At 45.9% G+C, this 26,032-nt stretch overlaps 1 protein-coding gene across 5 annotated transcripts in view; it reads right to left on the bottom strand.

The window, feature by feature from the left end:
- Positions 1 to 937: 937 nt before the first annotated feature.
- ZNF652 (zinc finger protein 652) overlaps positions 938 to 26,032 on the bottom strand; it is a 60,510-nt gene continuing 35,415 nt past the window's right edge. For 4 of the 5 annotated variants that reach the window (XM_057317922.1, XM_044389292.3, XM_044389290.3 and 1 more), the window contains 6 exons: positions 22,498 to 22,621; positions 21,457 to 22,406; positions 18,800 to 18,947; positions 18,350 to 18,465; positions 17,735 to 17,879; positions 938 to 10,012 (listed from right to left, as the gene is read on the bottom strand). In XM_057317922.1, coding sequence (XP_057173905.1) covers positions 9,501 to 10,012; positions 17,735 to 17,879; positions 18,350 to 18,465; positions 18,800 to 18,947; positions 21,457 to 22,359 — 1,824 coding nt within the window. In that variant the 5' untranslated portion in view covers positions 22,360 to 22,406; positions 22,498 to 22,621 and the 3' untranslated portion in view covers positions 938 to 9,500. The remainder of the gene's footprint in view (positions 10,013 to 17,734; positions 17,880 to 18,349; positions 18,466 to 18,799; positions 18,948 to 21,456; positions 22,407 to 22,497; positions 22,622 to 26,032) is intronic. The other variant, XM_026513105.4, reaches the window with a different exon arrangement.

Here is a 26,032-nt window from a genome sequence, read left to right on the forward strand (position 1 = left end):
TTTCCATGGGTCACAAAGTTTGAAAGCCACTGATTTAGTCTCTATTGAGGTGGTGGGGGGGGTATCTACTCTCTCTCCGTGGAAAAAAAGGCTGGGACACGGGGTGTTGACCTCTCTAGCCAGAGTTATACAATGATAAAGAGCAAGAGTGGTAATCCTATGATCTGGACGGTTTCGTTCCCTTCTAAGAGGCCTTACCCAAAGGGAACTTGAACAGTAGGACTTCTTTCCCACTGCCTTCACTCCCTGCTGGAAAGGCTTGCGACAGAGAACAGCTGATCCTGCAGTTGGCTCCCAGGGTGAGCCTCGACCAGCCTCTCCCCACCTGACGTCGTATCAGATCGTATTTGTTTATTGTTGAGTTTCCTCTACTCGGGACAGAAGCTCCATGGTCTTGCTCACCGTGTGAATTCCCAGCGGCCGGAGGAGCGCCCAGCACATACGAGGCACTCCGCGAACATTCGTGGGCTCGACCGCTGAGGGAGGGAGTGAACAGGGGCGGGCGCAGGAAGAGGGGCCTCGGCCCGAGGGCCGTACTTTACGATCCCTGCTTTTCGGGGCCGGGACTCTGGTAAGCTGTGTCCGTCCGGGCTTCCCGTTCTTCAGACTGCTTCAGATCTCAGTCGTGATCCTTTTCTCAAATACTGTTTTCTAGGATATGTTCAGACGGCCGCTCGGCTGGTCGGAGTGGGCGGGCGGCAGCCCCAGCGGACGAGAACTGCCCACGTTCACTGTGGCCGGCAGCCCTGAAAACATGTCATCCTGCAGACGGAGGCCGTCGGGTCAGTGAGCTGGGCAGGACTAAAGGCCACAGATGAGAGCAGATCAGGACGGCCCATCTCGCAGAAAACAAGGACAGTTCACTGAGCAAGGAGACCTCAAAATGGTGCTGACATAGGGTGAGGAAGAGAGGGAGGTAAGAAAGACACACGACAGATAGGGCTGCTTTTTTTTTTTACTCTGAACATTAGCATTAAGTTTGTTACCGTACACATCCAAAGGCCCAGCACGTCGGAAATAGGAAGTGGCACGCCTTGTACCAGAGTCTCACAAGAATAAAATAGACAATGCTACATCGAGTGGTTAAAAATACACAAAAAAAGTAGTTTTAACAGTCTATAAATTTTTTATACTTAAAATCATGATTGAGTTGAAATAAAAAAAGTGCATTTCAATTGTTAAAAAAATAATATTGGTATAGTTAACATGAGGGGGGAAATGAGTACGTTGAGGGATCTGACAGGATGCTGGAAAGAGAGGACTCCGGGAAGCGAGGCTAACTGGGAGATGCAGGGGGAAGCCTGGGTCTGCCTGGCCACAGCTTCCTGGGGCCAAGAGCTCTCCTCTCCCCAGCATCTTCCCCATCTGAAGAGATCCTGTCTCACCTACCTGTCACCTCCCCAACTGAAAGGCTCCTCTACGCTTTGCAGCAAGAGAAATACCTGCCCTACGCGAGTCCAACTTGACCTTCAATGGCGTCTTCACAGAGGTAGGAGAGGGACACTGCCCCCTTCTGGACTTGACACAAGTACCCCAGCCGCATGGCCTGAATCCTTGCGACCTAGCAGGCGAAACAGAGACCAAGCAGCTTCTGTTTTGTCAAACTCCTTTGGACAAATGTTCAACATTCAACAACAAGCTTTGTAAACCTAACGCTAAACAATTCCTGGCAAGCAAACTGGGTTTTCTTTTCTTTAAGAAACGAGGAAAAGTGCAAGTGATTTCAGTACTGTTGGGGAAACCAAAAATAAAAGCCAACAAGTTACACCTGGCCACCTGTTACCTAAACCAATCACAGCTTCAGTTTCGCTCGCGTTTTGTCAAGTGTGGGAGTGGGTCAGACTCGGCCGGGGGCGGGGGTGAGGGGGGGGTGGGAGGTGGGGAAGGAGCCAGGCAGAGATCCGGTAAGAAGGCCGTTCCGGGTGCAGATGCCTCCTGCCTCGACGGGGTGAACAGTGATGCTCGAGTGTTTGCCCTCAGTCATGACTGGCTGTGAGGAAGATGTTGCGGTGAGGACAAACCTCGTGGTCAGAGCGCTGACGAGGGTCAGGAGCGGCAGGACAAGTCCTGGACAGAGATGGAACAGAGACTGAACTCCAAGCTGGAGAAGCGGCTGCTGCTGGGGACCTCCCGCGGGTCAGGACTTGCTCCCTGGCATACCAGACCTGCGCTGGAGCAGAGGGGAGAAGCATTTCCTCTGTCCTACTCCAGAGTCAGCCCTGCTGCTTGTCCCTCTCGTCGATGGGATCCTCCCGCAGCGATGGTGGGGTGTGTGAGAAAGAAGTAAGGAGGGCTGCCTCCCTGCTCTGCGCAGTCGAGCGCCCAAGGGTGGGTCCTAAGCTCTCCATCTCAGGCCACCGTTTTCAAGCGGCTAATTCAGATGCCTGACCCACTCATCAGTCTTTGTTTGCATCCTGAAGGCTGAGCAACCACTGGACTTGGCAAGAAGGGAAAATGTCTTAAACACACAGATCTATAAACAAGCTCGGAGCCAAGAGAGTCTATTCTGTAAGACTTCAAAGAGGCATCTCCCGAAGTTTTGAGAAGAAAGGCGCTGAAGGACTTTGTTGCCCTCTTGTGGAAAGAGCCAGTACTGCGGATGGAAGAGAAGCCCTTGTCAAGAAATGAGTAAAATGCATATTGAAACTGATGGAAGATTGAGAGGAATTCAACGGATTTTCAGAGCCTGCGGATCTATCCTTTGGGATACAACTTTAGAAGCAAACCCCTAAATCATGCCACACAGTCTCTTTCTTTTTCCCTTTTGGCAAAACCTAATGAGTTGCATCATCAAGCACAGAAAGGGTATTTCCAGGAGTGTCAGAGATGCTAAAAGAATAAAATGTTTCCCACCAACCTTCAAACGCACTTAAACGCAGCCCTGACTCCTCTGCAGGATGTGATGGGACGTCCCTGTTCACCTGTGAAAGGCAGGCAGGGAGGAAGCTGGGGCTGCTCAGGGGAGCTGGATAGTCCCAAACAACTTGATTCTTTGGCACATCCGAGTCAGACAGCGGCTCTGGGGCTGATCAAAACCAGCATTCCCTTCTGAAGCGAAGCACAAGTCAGCTTCCACCTCTTCTAGCTCCATTCCCATTTCCTTCGTGTCCCCGAAATTGTTTTCAAGGAATCTGTACCATCCCCCATCTCACCGGAGAAGCTCGGAGAGTGTGGAAGAAACCTGGAACTAGAAGTGGAGGGGATGCTTCTCAGGGCCCTCTGAGACTACTTGAGAAGACAAAGACCAAGCCAACAGTCTGTCTCGGGGATGTGGCTCCCCCAAGAGTGAGGCCGCCGTGCCTCTCCCCAACCTGTTGGGCTGCTTCGGGCTTTGGAGAGAAGCCACACGTTTCAAAGTGGTTACTTCAGGTGGCCAGTTACAAGAAAAGAGGCAAACTTCCAGGTCAGTAACAGGGACCATTGAGGCAGATTAAAGTGGAAAGGATTTAACACATGACACTCTTGTTACTTATTTCTGTAGTCTACTTTTTTTGCATTCTGTAAACTGGCCTTTCAACTCCAAATAGTTAGGGAGGCCTTCAGATGTCTTGAATTGATTCATTATCAAACATTAACCAATTCTTACAATTTTGCACCATCTCACCAATTTACATACTCTTGCCAGGCAAAAAGGGTTAGGAATTTATTAACAGCTGCCTTCACAGACTCCCACTTTGTGTGGTTATTAGTCTTGAAAACCTGAGTGTTAGTATTATCAACTTTAAGAAGAAAGGACATGACATTTTGGGTCAGAAAGGAACAATTTTGACTACGACCAAAATACTCAATAGCTTTCATTCACTTAAAGAAAAGAAAATGCAACCCAATTTCCTCATTTTAAAGAGTTCTACTTGTTTTCGGTCTTAGAGGAGAACCGAACAGGAGCAAGGGACCTGCACAATGATTACACGTCAGTTCTGACTGAGAAAGATGAGCCGATTGCTACCAGGGTTTATCAAGAAGGTGCTCCTATCACGTGGAGAACACACTGCAACCCCCTTTTCATTACATCCTTCATATATTATGTACCAATCACACTTTTAAAATTCATGAGATGAGAACAAGTAGCAAGGAAGGTAACTGGAAGTTTCTGAGGGACAGGCGGATGGATGAGAGAGGCAGATCGACAACCAATAAAGGACTTCTGATCAACCCAGAGAGCGATTTCCAATTCATCTGACTGAACTAGAATTATGGGTGCAATCTTCCGGGATGTTTCTGGAAGAGAGAGTGCATGCAGCAGCAGGGCACAGCAACAGCAGCTTTTGGGATCCCTTCATCAGAAAGGGGAGGCATTCAGGGAGACCCACCATGAGAAGATGTTCAAGACAGGTGCTCAGTGACCTTTAATTTTAAAGGAATATCTTGTTTCTGATGAAAGCAAAGCAAATGAGGAGTAAGGATAAAATCTTTCATCACTAGCGACAGACGAGGTCAAGAAATAAGATGGAAGCAAGAGTGTAAATGTAAACTGCAAGTGACACGGGGCAACAGAACAGGAATAGGTCCAGAATTCGCACCCAAGGGTCTAGCAAGTTTGGGGAGCCACACCAACGGGAGTAAGGTGACTTCCAATACTCAGGAGAATGAAATAATCAGAGGTAGGATTCAGACCAGGGAAAGGCTGTTCCGGGATGCTGGCTTTTTGAAGGCACTCAAGAACAGAGTGAAAGACTGAGCTGCAGTGAGCTAATGGGGTGGGAGTGGGGTGGGGGAGGGAGGTCGGGGGGAAGCGTGGACTCACTTATCTGTCACAAGGAAATAAACACAATTCCAGGAACGTTGTGACAATACATATATTATCGAGGAATACACAGAGTAACAAGGTAGTAGAAATCCACTTTATAAGTAGTTTCTTACAACAAATATAGCTTCTGCTTAGGGAATAAGAAAGTGTTTTCTGGATATGCCACTCTGCAAAACAGCTGTGACTTAAATCAAGAATTGGATAAATGGTACATTAATCTGATTCTTTAGACAAATTTACTGAAGCTAGGGCTTCAAAGTTGGGACAACCAAGGAGTTTGCTTTTCCTTTGAATCTTGCACAACCTATCCTCTAAGACAAAAAGATCTGATCATAGAGTCTATAAAAAGTCTAGAGAGTATAAAAGTATAGAACTATGAAAGTGGACTTATTGATGGCAACTTTTATGGCTTCCATAGAAAGTGTGGAGAGGATCTCTGGTTTCCTTTATCGAGGTAGTGTCCAGGGCCGGAAGGCCGTCGTTACTTAGTACAAATGCTACAGATGACAGGAGCAGGGTAGTTCGGGTGTTCTTATTGCATAAAATGCCACTGTCTCTGGTGGCTAATGACCTTTCATTCCTGAAAAGAAATGATCTTTTGGGAAATTTCCTACCTTAGTTTAGGCAAAGAGAAATTAAAACCCGATATTTATTTGCTCAATTTTATCGTCCGAAGAATTCCAAGTGAGCTGGCTTTCGTCATGGTAGAAGAGTTGATAAAATTCTTAAATGTAACTTATCCCCCTTTCCATTAAATACTTCCCATACAGTCTAGAACAGCACCGAAAGGTTCAGCGTGTGCATCAGCAACGCAATACAAGTCGTCTCTTCTATACAGTAGCTCGAACAGAAGGGTTTCCCCGAACTTGTTTTCTTCCATCTACTTCCTCTTCCTTTTACAATAAAATCCCCTGCCTACCATTCTGTTTCACTGGCTGAAATCTGCAAGATGGGGAAAATACATATCATCGGCAATGGATTTCTATTTCTGCCTGATCTTCTCAAAATTTAAAACTTCCAGTGACATAAAAATTAAACACACATATCCATTTGACAAACAGAAGAACTGAAAACGATTTCAAGAACTAGGAAACTCAAAGTGGACAAGCATCTCTTCAGCGTACTTTGCCGTCCGTTACTATCCTAGGGACGATAAAATTATAGGGAGCCTTCTAACCACAATGAAAAGGTACTTCCAACAAATGTATTTTTTTTTTTTTAAAGATGGTACAACCACGGTAATGTCATGCTCAGTCATTAACTTGGGACGATTCGTGTAAATGGTAGACTGTGAACGTATACATAACTGATTTGCACAGATTTCTTTGAACTTCCATAAAGTCTTATGTGGAGACTCCCTGCTTGCTAAAAATAAGAATCAAATCACAAATACACACAGAAGTGAAGCCACGTGCCTTTAAACTGCTCATCTTATTTTCTTCATTCAAATTAAAAAATCTAACTCAGAATGAGCCTACCTGACTCAGTTTGAGAAAGCAGCAAGCAGCCTTTTGTTAAGGCTGAGGAAGAGTTTATGTCTGAATGATACATCTATGAGAAAAAAGAATAGAAAAAAAAAAAAAGGCAATGTCAACTCAAGAAAGTCCTTGGGAATTTTCCTCGAGTAAGCCTTAACCCTACCAACGATCTAAGCCTTTGAAGACAGTAAAATTAAGTAATGAGAAACAGCCTTGACTGGGCATCTAGATAATGCTGAAATGTGGCCTCTCTTGTCTTTAAGAGACGGACAGATAAGGGCTGAGAACACAAACTCCTCCATGGTTCTTTTTTCATAGACAGACAGCAAGCAGGCATGAAGTTCTGAAGTCACAGGGCGCTGTGCCCTCTGTCGGAGGGAACACACCACAGAACGCAACTTTCATCTTAGTGAAGGACCCCAATCAAATTTCCAACCCTGAGTCTGAGTCTTAAGCATGTTAAACCTGATGCACAATTATGTTTAAGGCTTAATCCTGCAGTTCTTGTACTCAGAAGCACGAATGCCGCGAATATTCTTAATGCATTTCATTATTTACATGTGATAGGAGACGGACGAGGAGTCACTATGTTCTGAGCAGTGCTCCTGAAGACCACAAATCCCAGGTCAGGGAAGGTATACTTATCCAGGGAAAAAAAATTAGAAGTTTCTAGATTGTTCCACAATACATTTCACTGTGAACTGTATTATGTGACAATGCTGATTTAAAAAAAAAAATCCCTTTTTTTTTTTTTGCTTCTGTTAAGGGTGGTGGTGATTATTTGCTTAATACTGGTTTTCCTATGTAGTAGGCATTTTTTTATGGCTATAATCACTCGGATGAAAAAATCAAATATGACTACCTGAATTTTCCAGTGTATAATTATAGTACACTTCATAAAATGGTTGATTTAACGGTCTCAAGTCTAGAATTCAGAATTGCTGCCCAATACGGTAAATTTACGTAGAATAAAATAAGGGACTAAAACCAATGAAGTTGCAATTTACATCTTTAAAAAAAACCATCTTAGTATTACAGGCTTGGCCATTAAGTAATGATATGTCTACATGAAGGTACAGATCCACCCACAGACTTGTCATGGAATGGGAGGGGGCTTGTGGAGTAAGGGGAGGCAGCCACTAAAGAAATAACGGTCACAAACAAGACATTAACTTTCCTCATTGGTTTGGGTACCTGGGTGTCCAAAAACTGTATACAAAGACTTGAAATAACATTCTTTAAAAATGACATCCACAAACAGGAAGAAAAGTAGGTCTTGGGATACTTTTCTGCCTCATTCCAAAATTTTCCTATGCTCATCACAGAAGAGGAAAGGCAATAATCAGAAGGAAAAAGTGAGGAAATTTTAAACCAAAAAGCTAGTAGCGAACGTGGTATTTACAAAATAGGGACTTGACCTCACTTGAGAGTTCCATTTTTTCCTACCACAGAGCTAATCAGCCAGAAAAGTGCTTGAAACATATCTGCACATTTAATATTAAAAATTAAAAATAAATAAAAGCCAGGGTTCTGATTTAGGCAATGATCTAGGAGCCTGAGGAAACACAAATGAAGACATGTCCAGATTAAAACACAGAGGGAGAGAGAGAAAGAGAGCAGACCTAGTTTTGGAACTCTGTTCTCTGAGATAAAAAACAAAAACCAACACCACGGTTTTTAGCTATACTGAGTCTGGAGAAATCTGATCAGTTAAATAGGAGCAAAAAGTGAGCCCTTCTCTTCCGCCTTCCCCATAGAAGCTCCTGATTGATCGTGCTTCTCTGAAGCTTCCCAAACCCGAAAAAGGAGCCTGTCTTAAGGGTGTTAGAGACGCTGCTCTCCCCACCTGTGAACACTGCTGTCCCGTAATTATCTGCAGAGAACAGGGCAGCCCAACGTAGGCGTTTTCTTCCCTCGCTACGACTGACCCTGTGATAGAAGAGCTCCAAGCTGTGGCTATATCCACAGATGAACAGACATCTGAAAGCCCAGAGTCCATTTGTTCTCCTCCCAACTTCTCAGCTACTGTCGGGACACCGTGTTTGGGGTCTTAGTGTACTATTTCGCCTTGTCACAACAACGCTAGAGAAACGCAGCAACCTCAAAACCAGCAGCGTGTCGTGACACTGGCATCTGTCGTCGCCACAGGTGGGACACGAGCAAGCTCTGGGGACAGGGAGACACAGACATGACCGAGGACACGAAACCTCCACCACTTCCTCCTCCTGACGGTGAGCAGCTTGACTCAGAGTTTTAAAACCCGCAAGCTTGAGGTGACCCCCCTGGAAAAGGTCCAGCTCCCTGCCACTCTTTGTTCCATGGAACACGGGGACCCCACCAAGTGAAACGCGGAGGACAGGAGCGTGTCCACGAGCCTAACACACAGACACTTGAGCGCGACGCAGAGATCTGAAAACCTAGCAAGGACGTAACGCCAAGTTCGGAAAGCGACACCTCATCGTGCAGTGACCTGGTGTCTGGAGACCCTCGCACATACAGCTGGCCTCTCTGCAGCACCTTTGAGTTGTACGGATGTAAGAATAACTTTGAACTATAGAAGTTATATGCATCTTTAAGAATCACATTTTGATGATTATAAAAATTTTTTTTTTCTATTTTACAACATAGGCCCAGCTACACTGAAAAAATTACACCGCTTATTGAAATACATTTCATTTTAGAAACAGACCACTAAAGAAGTCTATACAAAAACTCTAAAATAATTTCTGTAGTAAAATAAAGAGTGCGTTAGGAGAGCTACACAAAGAAGAAACTTCCCGTCTTTCTCTATAATGCTGGATATACTGGGTAACACGGCCGGCTCCATTCCGAAGCCAGCCCCAAAAGCTGAAAAGAATTTGTTACGATACACAGTGATACAATTAATGCTCTGGATTAATCTCACAGCCTTCCCGATTAGTACAAAGGAAACCAGGCCTGTCCCCTCTTTGAGGAGAAGTCCGGGATATAAAAGCAAGCATACCTCATCAGCTGATATGAAATTATAAAATTCCACAAGTCTGAGTATTTGAAATCTATAAAAGTCACCAGAAAATGCGAGCAAAATGGGCTTTAGTTCGGTGGTTCCCCTGGTTTAGATGACAGTTCCCTCCGTGAGCTCAAGGTAGTCTTCGCGTTCATTCCCTTGGACGTGCTGATTCACCAAGACGATGACAAAGCTCTCGGTGGAGGCTGGCGACGGAAGTGCTCACCAGCTCCCTCCCTGCACACTCACACGCGGGCACACGTGGAGAACACACGTGAGGAGGTGGACGTTAATGATGCTGTGCCGAACTGGTCTTCTCGGCCAGGTGCCGCAGAAAGTTGTCCTCGCCCTGGCCTCTGTGATTTAAAGGCTCGCTCTTGAAGAGAGCGGGAGGTGGGGGCAGGTGCGGGACCGGCGGGATGGGAAGGTGGTGCGGGTGGTGAGGGTGCGGGTGGATGTGGAGGTGAGAGAAGGGGTGGGGGATGGGCCGGGGGGGGAGAGCGCTCACAGGATTCATACTGATCGGAGGGGTGGGGGTGGCGGGCGTGTTCACTACAGAAGGAACTGGGGTGGCCGGGGAAGTGGTCAGTGGGATCTGGACAGCAGGCGGCACATTCACGGGGCTGGTCACCCGGAAGCACTTCTCCTTGTGGGCCTTAAGCATGTTGGAGAAGCGGAACCGCTGGCCGCACACGTCACACGGATAGGGCTTCTCGCCTGTGTGAGTTCTGCGGTGCCTCTTCATGTTGGGGCGGCTGGTGAAGCTTTTGCCACAGATTTCACAGATAAAGGGTTTCTCTCCTGAGACGAACACAGACACAAAAACATGATTAACATACTAGGCGGTAATTATGTGCTCCCGCTATTCCTCATCTTTAACCAGGAGATTAGCGCTCCTCTCCCTTCACGGGATGTCATAGTCTAAGTGCCATGAGAGAGTCTCCCAAAGTTGGGAATTCACAAGTAAGAGCAGACAGGAGTGAAACTTACACACAACCTACCATCTGGGCATGGTCTAAAAAAAAAAAAAAAAAAAAAAGGGGGGCCCTACAGTCGCGATCCTTGACGGTGCAGAACCGTTCCCATCGTTCTCCTGTGCTCAAGGCAGCTAGGACCGCGGACGTTATCTCTGCATCTTGAATTTGGGCCAAGCTCGTCTGTTAGCCATTTCTAAATTCCAAACAAAAGGAAGACTGCTAGAAATGTCCCGTGGAGCAAAGAAGTCTCTTCGTGTCTCCTCACACATAATCCTTAGCATGTGGCGTACTTTGGTGCTGGACTTGGAAATGCTGGATGGCTCACCCGCCACCAGGACTGTCCCGCCGCAGCGGCTCCCGGTGGGGGAGCTCCGGCCGTTCCTACAGATGATGTCTTGGGTCTGTGGGGACTACCTGGCACACCTGAGCAGCACACGGCGTTTCTGGGGCCAGTCTCCTAACTGCCCCCAAGAGACTCTGCCAACCCCGACTGTCCTCACACCACTCCCAAATGTCCATGGGGGGCGGGAGGGGCGGGAGGGGGGCTCCTGGCCCTGGTTGGGAAGCGTGGGGCCCGTGAATCAAAAAGGAAACAAAATTCCATAATTCTAAAGGCACTGAGGGAGGAAATAAGGGGTTAATTTTTAGGGTTCCTAAGTTTCCTTTGGACCACAGCACAGTTCCATGCAGTCTGCCTGCTTTTCTCCCTGGGCCACAGGGGGAAACGAAACGGTTTCTGAACATCTATGTCCGTTCACCACTTCACACGGAATGCTACGGTGACACCTGTGTGCACGTGCTTCACGGACCACAGGCTTGTACTGATGAATTCCTTCGTCAGTGCTCGGTGGGCGGAGCTTGGACCTTTCCTGGCACTCCCGCTGCGAGAGGCTGTTCTCACCGCAGTGACGGCTCCCTTTTGTTCCGACAGTGTCCTCACTCTACTCTGCATATATGATAGCTCTGGTGTACGGAGGCTTCCTGTGTGCCTGGTACCGTTCCAACCACTTCACACCTATGACCTCTGGTGATCCTCACGGCGACAGCCCGTGGGAGGCAGCTGTTACCATCCCTATTTTACTGATAGGGAAGCTAAGGAGTTTGCCCAGAGTTCTACAGCTAGAGGGGAGCCAGGATTTCAAACTGCAGTCTGGTTCCATCCACAGCGATGTTTTGACACACAAAACATGGCACTTCACACCTTGACGCTTTGTGCATCCTGGCAAGCACGAGGGAAAATCACGTCCCTCCTGTTCTCCAGTCTGGGACCCCTTCGTACGCGAGCAGAGAACACCTCTTCACCATAGCACGGTCCTTATTTCTTCTCTCTGCCTTTGGAAACTGGCAGCTCCCACTGCCCTCCTTCTGTGAACGCCAGAATTGTCCTCGCTTCTTCAAGAGACTGGACTGTGCAGTCAGGAGGGAACGGTCCCGGCTGTAATCACCGGTACTAGTTTCTGACATCTTTCTCTCTCAGCTTTTCATTATTCGGTCGCTGCCACGGCTAGGCTCTTCACTGTGATTCATATTCAACTTTCTAGATAACCTCAGAGCCCACCTTGTTTTTCCATCTTTTTAACCCGTTTCCTCCAATTACCTTAAAAACTTCAAATCTCTGTTAAACAGAACTGATTAAATCAATATGGCATACCCAGCTGATGGAAAGCGCCATTAAAAACAGTATTATGAAAGTACAGAAATAGAATTACTAACAGGAAAATACATAATCTATTAAGCTTATAGTCTATGAAGTAAAATGAGCAAGTTAGGAAAATGTACACATGGTATTACCCACTTTTAGTTAGAAACAGGTATAGAAAAAATATGGAAAGAACCACAACAAACGTCGGTGATTCTCTCTAGGGAATGGGATGATGAGTGATGTTTTGTTTTTTATGCTTACGCGCACTTCCTGTTTCTCTCACATAAACACGATTTACTTGTATAATACAAGGTTTTAAAAGCACACCTGTCTGACAACCTCTCAACCGCCCCCGGGCTCGCCAGAGTTAGCACTCTTTACTCCCAACAGCTATAGGGAAACAGAGCCAAAGGACTCACTCTCTGAATTATTAGTCTAATCGGAGCACGGGCTCACTTGATTCACTAATCACTTCTCAGGCACACTAGACCCTGCGTCCACAAACAGCACGGATTCATCGTAAGCTCACTGAAATACACAGACACTAACTTTCTGTTGCGTGTTCCAACCGGGATCAAACCAGGATCTCTCTAACCATCGCCCGTTTGTAGTCTTCTCGGCTATAATGATTTGCCACAGGAAGGCCAAAAACTGTTAGAACCCACCTACCACAAATCCATGGATTCAAATTAAAAATGGGTCCTTTTTATTGCTTAGTACTCTCTTATTCATTTCTTGAAGTCCTACCAAATTTTCCACATTTGTTGTTCCAGACGTAAGCCTACAATCCCACTTACCCCTAAGTCTCCCTACTCATCAGGCCCCATCTCCTAATTGTACTAATGAGTGATGTTAAGGTCGCCGTGAGACCTCGACGTAAGATTCCAAGGAGGCTGAAATGAGGAAAACTAAAAATGTAACATTTGCAGTCAACCACCTGCAGTGTCCCACTTTAAGGGAGAGCTGGTAACTGGGTGGCTGGGAGCTACACTAAAGCTAAGCGCAGCGAGGTAACTGGAAAAGTGTCTACGTCAACATCAATACACCTGAGGACACGACCTCGCTGCTACATAGAAAGCGAAGCTGGTTCTAAGAAGCAGTACTGTAATGAGTCTGGAGAAAGGCTTACACACGAAGGCAGAGTCTACAGCGAGATAGAAAAGAACAAGAATTTGGCTGGCTACCTAGCTGTTCTTTGCACTGTTCAGAGGAGAAAGCGATCTGGCTTCCAGTCGGCTCTGTATGAGCTTCCTTGAGCGGCAACCAGGAATCTGTATATCTACACATGCAGCCGAAGTCTCTCTCAAGTCTTTACCTTTAAACCCAGTCTGCAAACTGCCTACTGGCTATTTCCACTTGACTGTCCCGTAGGGTCTCAAAACTAACTCGTGCAACATTAAATTCATTACCCTACTTAGCAAACCCGCTCCGCCCTCTACCGTTCTCTATCTTGACAAATGGCATTCCAGACCCAAATCTGGGATTATCCCTTGATTCTTCCCTTCTGCACCACCTTTATCCAATCAGTCCCCATGCTCATCTAGCCCTATCTTGTGTACCACTTTCATTTCACCCACTGCCATCACCACAGTCCCTATCATCACCCTCACTCGCCTCCATTCCTGTGACAACCATCTGACTGGTTTCGCCGTCTCTTTTCTCGCTCCCTACCTTCCCGTTTTCTACCCCGTAGCCAGAGTGAACTTTCAGACTCGTGTCGCAATCTGCTCATCCCACTGTCCTTAGAATAAAGTGCAAACTTTTTACATGGCTTATGGGTTTTTTTTGGTGACCTGGCACCTGCTTACTGCTCTCCAGTCTCATGTCTCATCAGACTTCCTGCCTGGCCGCCCCCATCCACCAAACTCTAGCCAACTTCGTTTAGTTCCACGCACTTGCTGTGCGCTCTTCAGTGAACCCTGCGTGTCTACCCAGCCAGCTCCATACTGCAAGCCCTGTGAACCTGGGGACCTTTCAATCCCGTTCCCTACAGTAGCCCAGTTTAGTAGGTTCTTGGTTAATGTTTATATATAAGTATTTGTTAATTCTCAGACATGTGTTCCGTGGCATACTGCCATCCCTGAAACAGATCGATACCTTACACTCAAGGGCCTGCCATTTCTATTTGCAGCGTTTCCTTAGCAGTGTACAAATTAAGTTTGTCTTACAAGAGATGGCTTCTTGGACTTGTGCATGTAGGGTACTCACCATTAAGATCACTCAGCTACCTTCCTCTGCTGTAATGCCCTGTCCCTACCAATCTTCTGATGATAATTTAGCTTCTAATACAGATTTTTATTTAGGCAAAGAACATGCTGACCAAAGAAATAAGAGTTCTGAACCATCTGCCACTCAGCCTTTTCACGGTAAATTAATAAATCAGCAATTTAATCTATATGTCATTAAGGCTACTGAACGCATTATCAGTCCCTCTGATCTTGATCTGCGTGCACGGACTCATCCCGGAAGCTGAGAACCAGACTCTGGAATGGTGCGGTTTGCCCTTACGGTGTCCTGCACGTCCCTCCATTTTATGACTCGCTACATTCAATTATATCAGAATCATTAAAATATGTGGTTCTGGAATCAGACTGCCTTGGACAAGTGATTTACTCTCTGAGCCTCAGTTTCCTCATCTGAAAAATGAAGATAATAATAGGTGATTGTGATAAGCTGAAAATACAAGGAAAGCGCGTAGAACGGTATCTGGCACATAGCAGACACTGCATTGTAGTGCTTCCGTGATCACGATTACGATTATTACCACCACCAGCCCTGTCCCTGGACTGTAAGCTCCTTGAGGGCAAAAACCAGGTCTGAATTCATCCTTGTGTCGCCAGGCACTCAGCGCTGTACCCGGTACAAGGAGAATCAGCAATTATTCTATGTTGAACTCACCCCACGTCCACACGGTCCCAGGAAACCCCGCCTGAGGGCTGGGTGGCCTCCCTAGACAGGGTCTGCCTCACTTCTCTTTAACTGCAAAGAAACAGCCCAATCAAGGGCAGTTCCTGCAATGGCCTTAATCCCCAACAAAATATACTCTAAATGTGGTTACGTCCAGCCTCAAAAGAGCTCTTTTTTTTCTTCTTCAATGCTAATCCTTCTCTTTGTATTTTCCCAGGTCCCGTATTTAACACCAAGGAACCAGGGACCCTCGAGGCCGTGGCGAACCCCACCGGCCGGCCACTTTCCCAATTTGAGTATTACGAGCAATATTAAAAGGCAGATGACAAACCAGGGGAAAGTACTTTAATACTGGTGTGAAACGAGGTCCAGTATATGTAATATGTATAAAGAGCTATTAGAAACAATAAAAAGAAGTCAAACGCTGCAATGGCAAGATAAATACAAAAAAGGCACGAGCAATTCAGGAAGGAAAATATACTGACACCAAGCACGTGAGGAAATGTCCAAGCTCACTTAGCAATGGGTTAAATGCAAATTAATACAGTCAGAAACCATTTTCCACCTATCAAATCAGCAAGGGTTTTATTTAGCCCTGGAAAACGCTGGGGAGATGGGCGCTTTCATAGGCAGCTGGTAAGAGCGTATGTGGATGGCTATTTTGGAATACGTACCACCAAGTCTTAACACTGTGCCCGTCTCTTTGCCCTAATAATCCCGTTTCCGGGAATTTATCCTAAGCGAATAATCATGGATGTGTTATTTATAACACAGTATTATTTATAACAGCAGAAAAACTGGAAGCAGAAATCATCCAAATGTCCAGTAGGCTAAATAAATGTCCAGCAAGCTAAATAAAATGGAAACGGCATTCTTTACTTGATAGGACTACCGTAAAAGTTACATTGATTACGTGAGGTAATGTACGTAAAGCACTTTATAGTGCCTGGCATATATGTGCGTAATAAACAATGGCTATTATTACAGCAAATTTACCAGAAGGAATATTATATAACCATTAAAATTATATTGCTGTTAATGACATAATACAGTAAAAAGGAAAAATCAACTACAATAAAGACCCAGTTTTTGTTTTATGTCTATCTATATACATGAATACATAAACACTTATGTATAGTATCTATCTACATGTGTATTAAGAAACTAAAGAATTTTTTTTAAATGTTTGCCAAAATGTTAACAGTAATGATATTTCAGTGATGATTTTTGTTCTGAACTTTCACATTTTCTTTCTTTCTTTTTTTTTTTTTTTAAAGATTTTATTTATTTATTTGACAGAGAGAGACAGCCAGCGAGAGAGGGAACACAAGCAGGGGGAGTGGGAGAGGAAGAAGCAGGCTCATAGCTGAGGAGCCTGATGTGGGGCTCGATCCCATAACGCCGGGATCACGCCCTGAGCCGAAGGCAGACGCTCAACCGCTGTGCCACCCATGCGCCCCATGAACTTTCACATTTTCTAATATTCTTTTTAGTAAGTATGTACTACTCTTTCAATGAGAAGGATATTAGGTGGCTGTATTTCTTTGGAAGAAACAGGTAATGTTGAGCTTGCCTATTTGGTTAAAGAAGAATATTTAACTTAAAATTTTATTCAACAAATATGTTAATCATAAAACATATACTCTGGTTTATATTATGGACATTTCAGGGTCTAAAGAAAGAAGGACAAAGGGGAAGGGAGAAAGAGAAAGAAAGGCGGGAGGAGGAGAGAAGAGGGAACTGGGAGAAAGACGCCTAGGAGACACGCAGAGAGGAGGAGGGCAGCGTGGGGACAGAGGTGTCAGTGGCTGTGGGTTCCTTCCAACAAGTGATGCGGCCAACGGCTCTGGGGCACCCACCACGTCCCAAGCATCGTGTATCAAAGTGACACAACTTCCGCCTTCAAAAAAGCTTATTTTCTATCAAGTTCCATGGCTTCCTGCTTTACAACAAAAAACTGAATCCTAAAAGTGACTCAGAACTAAGAGCCCATCCAAGAGTCACCAAATTATAAGAGGAGAATTTGTTAATTACTCTGCTATGTCCTGCTGTCTATCCACTCAGGTCTCAAAGTTCTCATTACCCTTTAAGGTGGAATTTATTTAATTAAACTCCTCTCATGACTCTTCATCTAGACTCATCCTTAACATCGGAGGATGCTCTGCTCTGAATGGGAAAAAAGCCCACCAGGCAGGCACTTTTCTCTGAACTTCAACAGGAGAATGGGAGCTAAAGCGATCCAGCCACGGCACAGTTTCCTCACCTCTGTTACTCCGTGGACTAACAGGATGTAGAATCCTGTGAGGAGATTTTATTTACAAACCCGAAAAATGGCTCACACTGTTCAATTTGTACAAAGACAGCTAACCCCAGAATATCAAGTTAAGGCTGTGATACAATGATGCAGTGTTTACAGGGGGCGCTACTGCTTTAGCCAGTAGTCAAATGCTTACGAGATTCACCTCCATGCTAGGAAGCAAAACCCCCCAGAAACACCAAATGGTTAAAATACGATTTAACTGCAGCTGATGGGAGTTGTTCCTGAAAAGCGGTAATCTTGGGGAAATCCAATCTGATCAAACTTTAAGCACACCGAGGGGGTATTGTATTTAAAGCAGTGTCCTTCAGTTTTGAAAGGTCCAGAAGCCTTTCCTTAAAAAAAAAAAAAAAATCACATACATTGTGTACAATGCACAGACACGAAACAAACTGCATACAATTTCAGGAGACCCTGTGCCCCAAGAAAACAAGCCAGGGTCTTGAAGGGACCCACGGTGAAAAGGCACTCACAGATATTCCTTTTTTTAAATGAACAGAGTGATGAAAGCCCCATTTTTCAGGCTAAAAAAATCTGGATTTTTATATGCCAGGCTTCTTGCAAGTGGAATTTGCACTTGGAATGCAAATCCGGGCTTTCGGTTTTTACATAGACAGACTCACAGGTGACCGTCAACAAGTGTCCGAGACGTAGCTGTACTTTCCCCAAGAAATTCTTACCAGTGTGTGTTTTCATGTGTTCGTCGAAGTACTGCTTCATGTTGAAATCCTTGCCGCACCACTGGCACATGAACTGCTTGTGCCCGATGTGGATGCTCATGTGGGAGCGCAGCTGGTACTTGTACTGAAACCTCTCGTCACAGTTCTGCATGGGACACAGTGGAGATTTTTGAACGCCGAGCATGGCAGCTTTCCTCGAGCCCACCCTGCAAAGTCTCTGAGATGAGGCTTCTCTTTCACACGTAAAATAGAAGCTGCCGTGTCAACTATTTGGCTCTGCTATATTCCTGCCGCTCAGTTACTCATAAAAGGGGAATTTTCTCCCATAATTAGCACTGAAGTTACACCCAACTTCTCTGGATTACTGAGGGAGGAAACATAACCCACCGTGTGTTATTCTCGGGCTTAACCTTATCTATGAGGGTTAACAGCGTGTTAACGATGACCTTTCTCTGCCTGGCAGTGAAGGCGACACGGGGCGCTCCGAGCGCGTGTCTGCAGGGCCCGTGGAAACGCAGCCTCGCGCCTGTACTATGCACATCTCTCCCTCGCTGCTTGCCACGTCTATAAAAGCTCGCCCCTAGGCCTGGGCCTGGGGGGCAGCGCGTTCCTTACCTCGCATCTGAAGGGCTTCTCTCCAGAATGCTGCAAGGAGTGCACCTTGAGGGACATGCTGCGCTTGAACGACTTTCCACAGGTCTCGCACGTAAAGGGCATGTCTTTCGTGTGCGCTGCAACACAGAACGCACCACACTCAGAATAAGCCCACCGAAAAGCTCACACGGGGAGAGCTTCCTGTCCTACTGCCAGGGGACTTTCTACACTTTAATTTGCGAGGCCGTAATAGCAACATTCTGAAGAGAAACCGAAATAACAAGGTTGGAAAGGCACCTGTCCCGTGCCAGCCGGTGACGCTTGCTGGGGACGTGTCGCGGGTAGCTTCGACAAGTCAGAACGGATTAAAGGGAGGCCGTTCCTCAGAGCCTGCCCCATGTGAAGCATAAAACACACCAAAGAACAAGGAAAAATTATAGGCGTGAGAGAAAAGCCACAGAAGAAACTTACCAACCATGTGTTTCCGCACGTGAGCCATGGTATAGAATTTCTTCTCACAAATTTCACAGGAAAACTTCTTTTCTGCATATCCATGGACGATCTTAATGTGTTCATGAAGGGACCAGAGTTTCTTGAAGGATTTGTTACAGGAAACACACTGAGCAGGATAAATAGAAATAATCTTTATTTACAGGGGCTTGCAGAAAGCCATAGCTGCCGACTGGCTGATGGAACGGGCGTGCCTGAGAGTCGAGGCACAAGGCGAGAATCCGAACAAACGCCAGTCCTCCGAGGAGCCCAGATGCCAACACCAACATCTGTATGTTCGACTTCCCAAGAGGCATCTTTTAGAGACGCTTTGGGAGTACGAAAACACTGGCAAAAAGTAAAACAAAAAGGAATGGAAAGTTCCGCTAATATGAGAGACTTGACTGCTTTTATCAAATTAGTACAGTACCAGTGGAGAAGAACCAAGTTCTTAAAAATAAATGGATTACCAAGAGCAGCTGCCTCCTACACACAGGTCACTAAGCAGTTCACAGGTGTTTACCAGGGAATACAAACTAATTTTAAATGAGCATAAATAAAGACGAGATAAAACACATATTAATGGTTATAGATCTGCAGAAGTGTAACAATGTTTCTGTACCTTCAAGAGTGCATCGGAAGCCTTCGTTAACACGATTATTGAGATTTTATTATACTTTCCCATATCTGATTTACTCTGTGAGACATGTCCCTCTGGCAGAATTTCCTGTGACTTCTAAGCTGTCAGTATCATCCTCCCGCTTCCTGGTAGCCAGCCCCAGATCGACAGGAGACACACGCAAAAGTGCCTCATTCCTTGTATTACAAATCAGCAACAGTCTGGAATATTAGGCATAACGTGTATCAAAATGAAGTGCTTCCGGTGAAAGCAAAACAATACTAGAAAGTTCTAGGTAACCACCAGCTTGGAGACATTTAAGGGAACAAGTTAGTTACTCACTGGAAATAAAAATCTCTGAACATCATAGTCGCTTCAGGAAACAAGGACTCTGAGAAGAGTGGGAGGAAAAAAAAGCCTCTGGTTGGACCCGCTCGAGAGGAGGACAGACCTACCCCTACAAGGCACTGTGCAGGGCAGGGTTTCAATTTTTACTCATGACTGGGTCTCCAGGATCATGAGGATCTGTATGCATGGACAGAGCAGCATTCTTCAGGAAGGTAAAGAGAGCAGAAGCCACAAAACCCGAATGCAAGCTGAAGTGTCGCATGGTGAGCAACAGTCAGGAAAGTCACAGAATGAGGATGTAGTCACTGTTTCCTTTCTGTAACTTAACAAAACACATTTAAGTAAAAAAAAACCTAAAAAACAAAAAACCCCCCAAAACCAAAAAACAACCAAACAAAAAAACCCACAACTATATGGACATCAAGATACAACTTTCAGCAGTGAGTCGGTGGTCGGAGAAGCCAAGGATGACCCCTAGGGAGCAGCACCGCATCACAGCGCCCTCGGCCTGACCGGTCAAAACCAATCTGTAACCAAGCAAGGGCAGCGGTAGTTACCAGAGGGTCTGGGCGCCACGACTCAGCCTTCTTTCATTGCCAAGCGTGTCAGAGACCAAGTCACAACTGACGAATCAAAAAGCAGCGGAGTTTTGGCAAACATAATTTATATTTAAAAGAATCTCTTTCAAGTAAAGCAGTGATCTCGATTGTTGATTAAAAGCGAGAGGTAAAGTGAAAAAGGAGGCGCACTCCAGATGAAGCGCACGCCAAGAAACCAACCAAACCAAAACAATCGCATTTTTCAAAAGAAGTCTGGCTTAAATGCGGCACAACACATTTGCATTGTACATATCTTACGGAGACAGTAATAGACTTACCTTTTATGAACATTCGTTAATATGCATTCACATGTACAAACCAATACAGCTCAACGTAAGATCATTCACTCGACATAATTAGCACACCTCTGAACCTATCACAATACAGTCCTTTCAAGACATCAGCCTGCTTTGAAAGCCACATTGTTACCTTAATAATACTGCACAGTAGCATTAGTAACCCTACTGCCAGGTGGGCAACATTTTCAACCAGCTCAGCCTCTGTTTAAAGTCTGCATATTCCCATGGGCTCAGCCTCTTGATAAATTTAATGTTGTCATCTCTCCACCGGTAAAAGCAAACTCACTCCTGGAGATCTTCCATTTTTCACCGGTCTGAGTCATTACGGTTTTTGTCCCCATCAGCTGCACTAGAATCTGGCATCCTTTCAAACCTAGAAGGGGACCTCTCTCTATTCCTGACCTTTACTCAGTATCTCCCACCTTGACAGAGAAGATGCCAGAATGAATTACGTATTACACGTCTCACAACAGTGAATCTCAGTGCAAAGTCGGTGTTGACTTTACCTCCTGGGCAATCAATCACCTACGACAGATTCCCCCTTCAGTGTACCTGGGTTCCCACTAGTCCAGCGTCAGGTAAGTGTAATGCTTTCGAAAGAAAATGTTAAGCCTGGGTTTTGAAAAGACCAAAGCAGGAGCTTTTTAAAAAGAGACATCGGTGAACACTGTCCCTTCAGCCTCTACTGTATTTATTCTCTTGGGCAGATACCAGGTGAGTCTGAACAGCCAGGTTCTATCCTGGAAAGTTTGCCCTCTCGGTGATGAAACCTACCTGAATATTTTTTTCACAGTCTGTTTGCTGGTGAAGGGACAGCTCACTTTCCAGGACAAACTTCTTGCCACACTTATCACAAATCTGCATACGCCTGTGAGTAACGTTCATGTGCTTCTCCAGGTACCAGCGAGTATTAAACACCCTGGGGCACTTCTCACAGGTCAGAGTCTCTTTCTCTTCACACTTGGCCTTCTGGACTGGCGCCTTGGGCTCCTTGGCGGCCCTCTTCTTCCGCTTCGGCGGCTCCACGCTCTTCCTACGCCCTCTCGTAGTCCTGGGAGTCGGGGAAGTGGTCGCCGCAGCCACGGAGCCGGCTCTCCTGGTTCTCCTTTGTGTGACGCTGGCCTTCGCCGCCGCCTTCTCCTTCTTCTTCTGTCTTCCGTTCTCTCCATAGTCATTGCTGTCATCGGTGGCCTCTTCCTCACTCTCTTCCTCCTCCTCCTCACTGCTTGTCTTAAGAACAGGAGTCTCTTTGGACTGAGAAGAGACACCCTTTTCCCCTTTAGAGACATTTAATGTTTGATTATTAAGGTTTACCTCCACTATGATCTGCTCCCTTTTGTAAGAGACTTCCTCCTCCTCCTCCTCTTCCGTGTCATCAGAATTCTCCCGGTCCTCCTTCACAGCGCGCACGTCAGACACTGCTCTTGGCTCCCTGAAATACGGCTGTTCCTCGGCTTCGTGGAGATGGGGCTTGCTCATCTTGGTGTCCACTAACACGGAATAAGGACTTCCTGATTCCCTTTTGTACACTTTGGTGGACAGGTCAAGTTCTTGGTTGGCACCATGGTAAAAGGTAGATGGCACTGGGGCACGACGGCTGTCTTCCTGTGCCATCCCTACTGCACGCGCCGCGCAGCTCTCCACCAGCTCCTGACGAGAGCCGGCTGTGTGGCTCATGGGGGAGTGGCCCGATTTATGACGCAGTTCAGACTGCAGAGAAACAGCTTTAAAACAGGGTAGTTATTAAGACTCAAATCTTTTTCCATCCACAAAGAATCACTCAAAAGAAAAAAAAAAAAAAAGTATTCCTGGAACCTGTGTGCAATCCCTCCAGGGTGGCAGCACCAAAGCAGAGGTCGGGAGGTTTGGTATTGCGGCAGGAGCAGAGCGCTAGCGACTTTCTTTCGAGGAGAGCTGCAATGGACTTGGAGCATCTTACCTGCAAAGAAAAGCAAAGAGGAAAAAGGTCAGATACCACGATTTCCTTCTCCCAGCATGCACGTACATCATACAGCACAACTGAAAATGATTCAACTCTTTACAGAGGCGACTCCTTATCCTGCGTAAATGGATCAGTGTGGGCCACTGGTTTGCTAAATTCAGCACAATTTTGTTCGAATGTAAATTCTAAGAAGGCAGGAGTCTATCTGTCCAGTGCACCGAGCTATCCTTAGAGCTTAGCGTAGTGCCAAGCGCTTAGGAGGTGTTCAGGACGTATCTGATGACAAAACGAACACGTACTATCGCATGGCATTCGTTATGCTGGATGCTACAGGACACACTGACACGGCAGAACATACGGTCTCTGTCCACAGGGAGTTTACAGTCTTGTCATATAAACGGGTGTCCTAGGTGAAACGCACCAGAGTTTTATGCTGGCTGGCTTTGTTTTCAACATCAGTCACTACCATCCACCACAGTTAGGCCTCAGAGAACAAAGCGGGCCGTGAGCTAGGCACTGGGGACCAGGGAAATAAAACAGCTGATTTTTTTTTTTTTTAAGATTTTATTTGACAAAGAGAGAGACAGCCAGCGAGAGAGGGAACACAAGCAGGGGGAGTGGAAGGGGGAAAAAGCAGGCTCCTGGCAGAGCAGGGAGCCCGATGTGGGGCTCGATCCCAGGCCCCGGGATCAGGCCCTGAGCCGAAGGCAGACGCAGCCTCAGCCACCCAGGCGCCCCTAAAACAGTTAACTGGTGTAACTACAGAAGAGACAGAAAATGTCCGTGGCCTTAAATGATGCATAATCTCGGCAGAGATATTATTATAGATATTACTGGTTTCAGGTTCATCAGCGTAATTTCAAAGTTGCTAAGTGTTTTTAAGTTTGTTCCATGAGTAGCTCACTAGATCCACTCAATAGCCGGGGAATTTTTTCATATGTCAGTTGCACAGAAGTCTAATAAATTCTAAGAAACAGTAACCATCAGGTTGATACGGTTCCAAGAAAAATGAAACCATCCATTAAAAAAAAAAAAACAAAAAAACAAGAAGGGCGCCTACGTTGCTTTGTGACATAACTCACACTGCTGTTCAGCCAACCGCCTCGCCCCTGAGTCGTGACTATTGCCAAAAGCACATACCCTGTCCCGCCGACACGAGGAAGGAAACGCGCTCACGGAGGGCCTGCCGCGTGCACCAGCAGGCAGACGTGCCTCGCCTTATTCCTATTTAACAGTCACCACAAGACTTTGGGGGATGCCTTTCAAACTCATTTTCGATTTTTAATCGAAGTAATCACAAAGAAAAGAAAAGCACACATCGCTGTCCAAGTCACACACACGGCCAGGTCTGTCACAAAAAGAGTAGCCCTCTGTCGACTCCATCCTACCTGATCCCGCAGCCTGGAGATGAAAATGTTCAACTCCTTTGGCTCCTCCTCCCCAGTATTTCCTTCCATATTGCTAAACATGATGATATTTCTATTTCTTGATTTTTTTTTCATTTTGTTACTACTTGTCTGCCACTATAGTTTTTTCTCACCTATTGCTCCCAATCCTCCCAATATAGTCGTATCACAGCTTTTTGTTACATCAACATTTGTTCTTACATGACGATGACTCTAATATGTAGTCCATGACTACTTTGTCATTTCTCTGTTACTATCTTCTGTTTTCTTTGTCCTTACGGATTTGTTCTTTTAAAAAAAGGGATTTGGGGCACCTGCATGGCTCAGTCGGATGAGCGTCCAAGTCCTGGTTTCGGTTCGGGTCATGATCTCAGGGTCATGAGATTGAGCCCTGTGTCAGGCTCCTTGCTGTGTGTGGAGCCTGCTTGAGATTCTCTCTCTCTCTCTCCCCTTGCCCTTCCCTCCATCTCTCCCCCATCCCCATAAAAATTAAAAATTTTTAAAATTAAAAACAGGAATGACTGGGTGGCTCAGTTGTTAAACGTCTGCCTTCAGCTCAGGTCTTGATCCCAGGGTCCTGGGATGGAGCCCCGCATTGGACTCCTGCTCATCGGGGAGCCTGCTTCTCCCTCTGCTCTGCCACTCCCCCTGCTTGTGCTCTTTCTCTCTCTCTGACAAATAAATAAAATCTTTTAAAAAATTAAAAAGTAAAAAGTAATTTTACTTTCATTTCAGTGGAATTCTGAAAGGCCTGGTGATAAATGCCACCATGTTTTACCTGACATCTGTAGATATATTTGTACTTATTTGTATTTATAAATGAGCAAATTATGCCTCTAAGAGGCTAAATAGTTTGTCTAAGATTACATATCTATTAAATGACAGAAGCAGTGCTTGACCCAGACCTGCCTGACACCACGGCTCATGGTCTATTTCTACTCTGGCAAATGACACTCTAAAATAACTTAAACTCGGTTGTCCCTACAACCACATATCTTTTTGCACATATCAAAATTTCCCATCTCATATTTTAAGCAGGAAGATCTCAGTGGCTTTTAATTCTACTTAGCCTTATTTTGCATGTGCCAAAACTTCTGACCCATGGAACTAATCTAAACTACTACAAATACCATTAAACTTACTCACATTAATTATCTCAAATTAAGCAAGGGAGGAGAGACTGTAAAATTCAATTAACCAGCAAAAGCCAGGAATTAAACAAAAAGCAGGAAGACAAAGAAAAATAATTGAGGGGAAATCCTCTGTGGTCATAATTAATGTGTTCTTCCCAAAGACCTCTGGGCTCTCAGCCTTCTGGGCACGTGGCAGGACTGCGTGTTCTGGCCCTGCCCCTCCCCTGCTGTTGGGTGGGGCCGTGTGACTGCTTCTGGACGGCGGGACATCATGAGCAGAAGTGGTGCACAGGAGGACGGGGCATTTTCTAACCAACGAGACCCTCTAGACCTCTCTTCCCTCCGCCACAGGGACCACCAATCTTCAAGATGACCACTGCTGTCACTGCTATCCACCCAGGTCCCGGAGTGACTACAGTGACCTGCAGGCTACCCATGGCACAGTGGATTTTCTTTCTCTTTTTCATTTAATTTTACACAGACTGTGCTTCTAAAACCTCAGAGATCTTACGTTGGCTAGTACTGCAGCGTCGTGCAGAACATGGCCTCTCCTAGCTGACACAGCTGGGATCCAGAAGTGGGGTGCTGTCTCATCCAGAGAACCCAAATACGTGGCAAAAGCTTAGGAGCTGGTGAAAATGGGCAAGGCCACAGGTACAGGAGGCTAACGGGACAGCAGTGGCGAATTCTCAGTGAGACGATCACCTATCTCAGAAGACAGAGGACTCACAGCTCCCACAGGAAAATGGACTGCGAAGACAGTGTTGGCTACCGTCGGCTCTACCTGACCAATCATTACAGGCAGAGGATGAATTCAGAAAAGAACCGGTGGGTTTAGTCGGGATGAAAGGAGTTCAGAAAGTCAGCGA

This window comes from Ursus arctos, unplaced genomic scaffold (assembly GCF_023065955.2).
Source record: "Ursus arctos isolate Adak ecotype North America unplaced genomic scaffold, UrsArc2.0 scaffold_24, whole genome shotgun sequence".
In the NCBI taxonomy this organism is placed as follows: Eukaryota; Metazoa; Chordata; class Mammalia; order Carnivora; family Ursidae; genus Ursus; species Ursus arctos.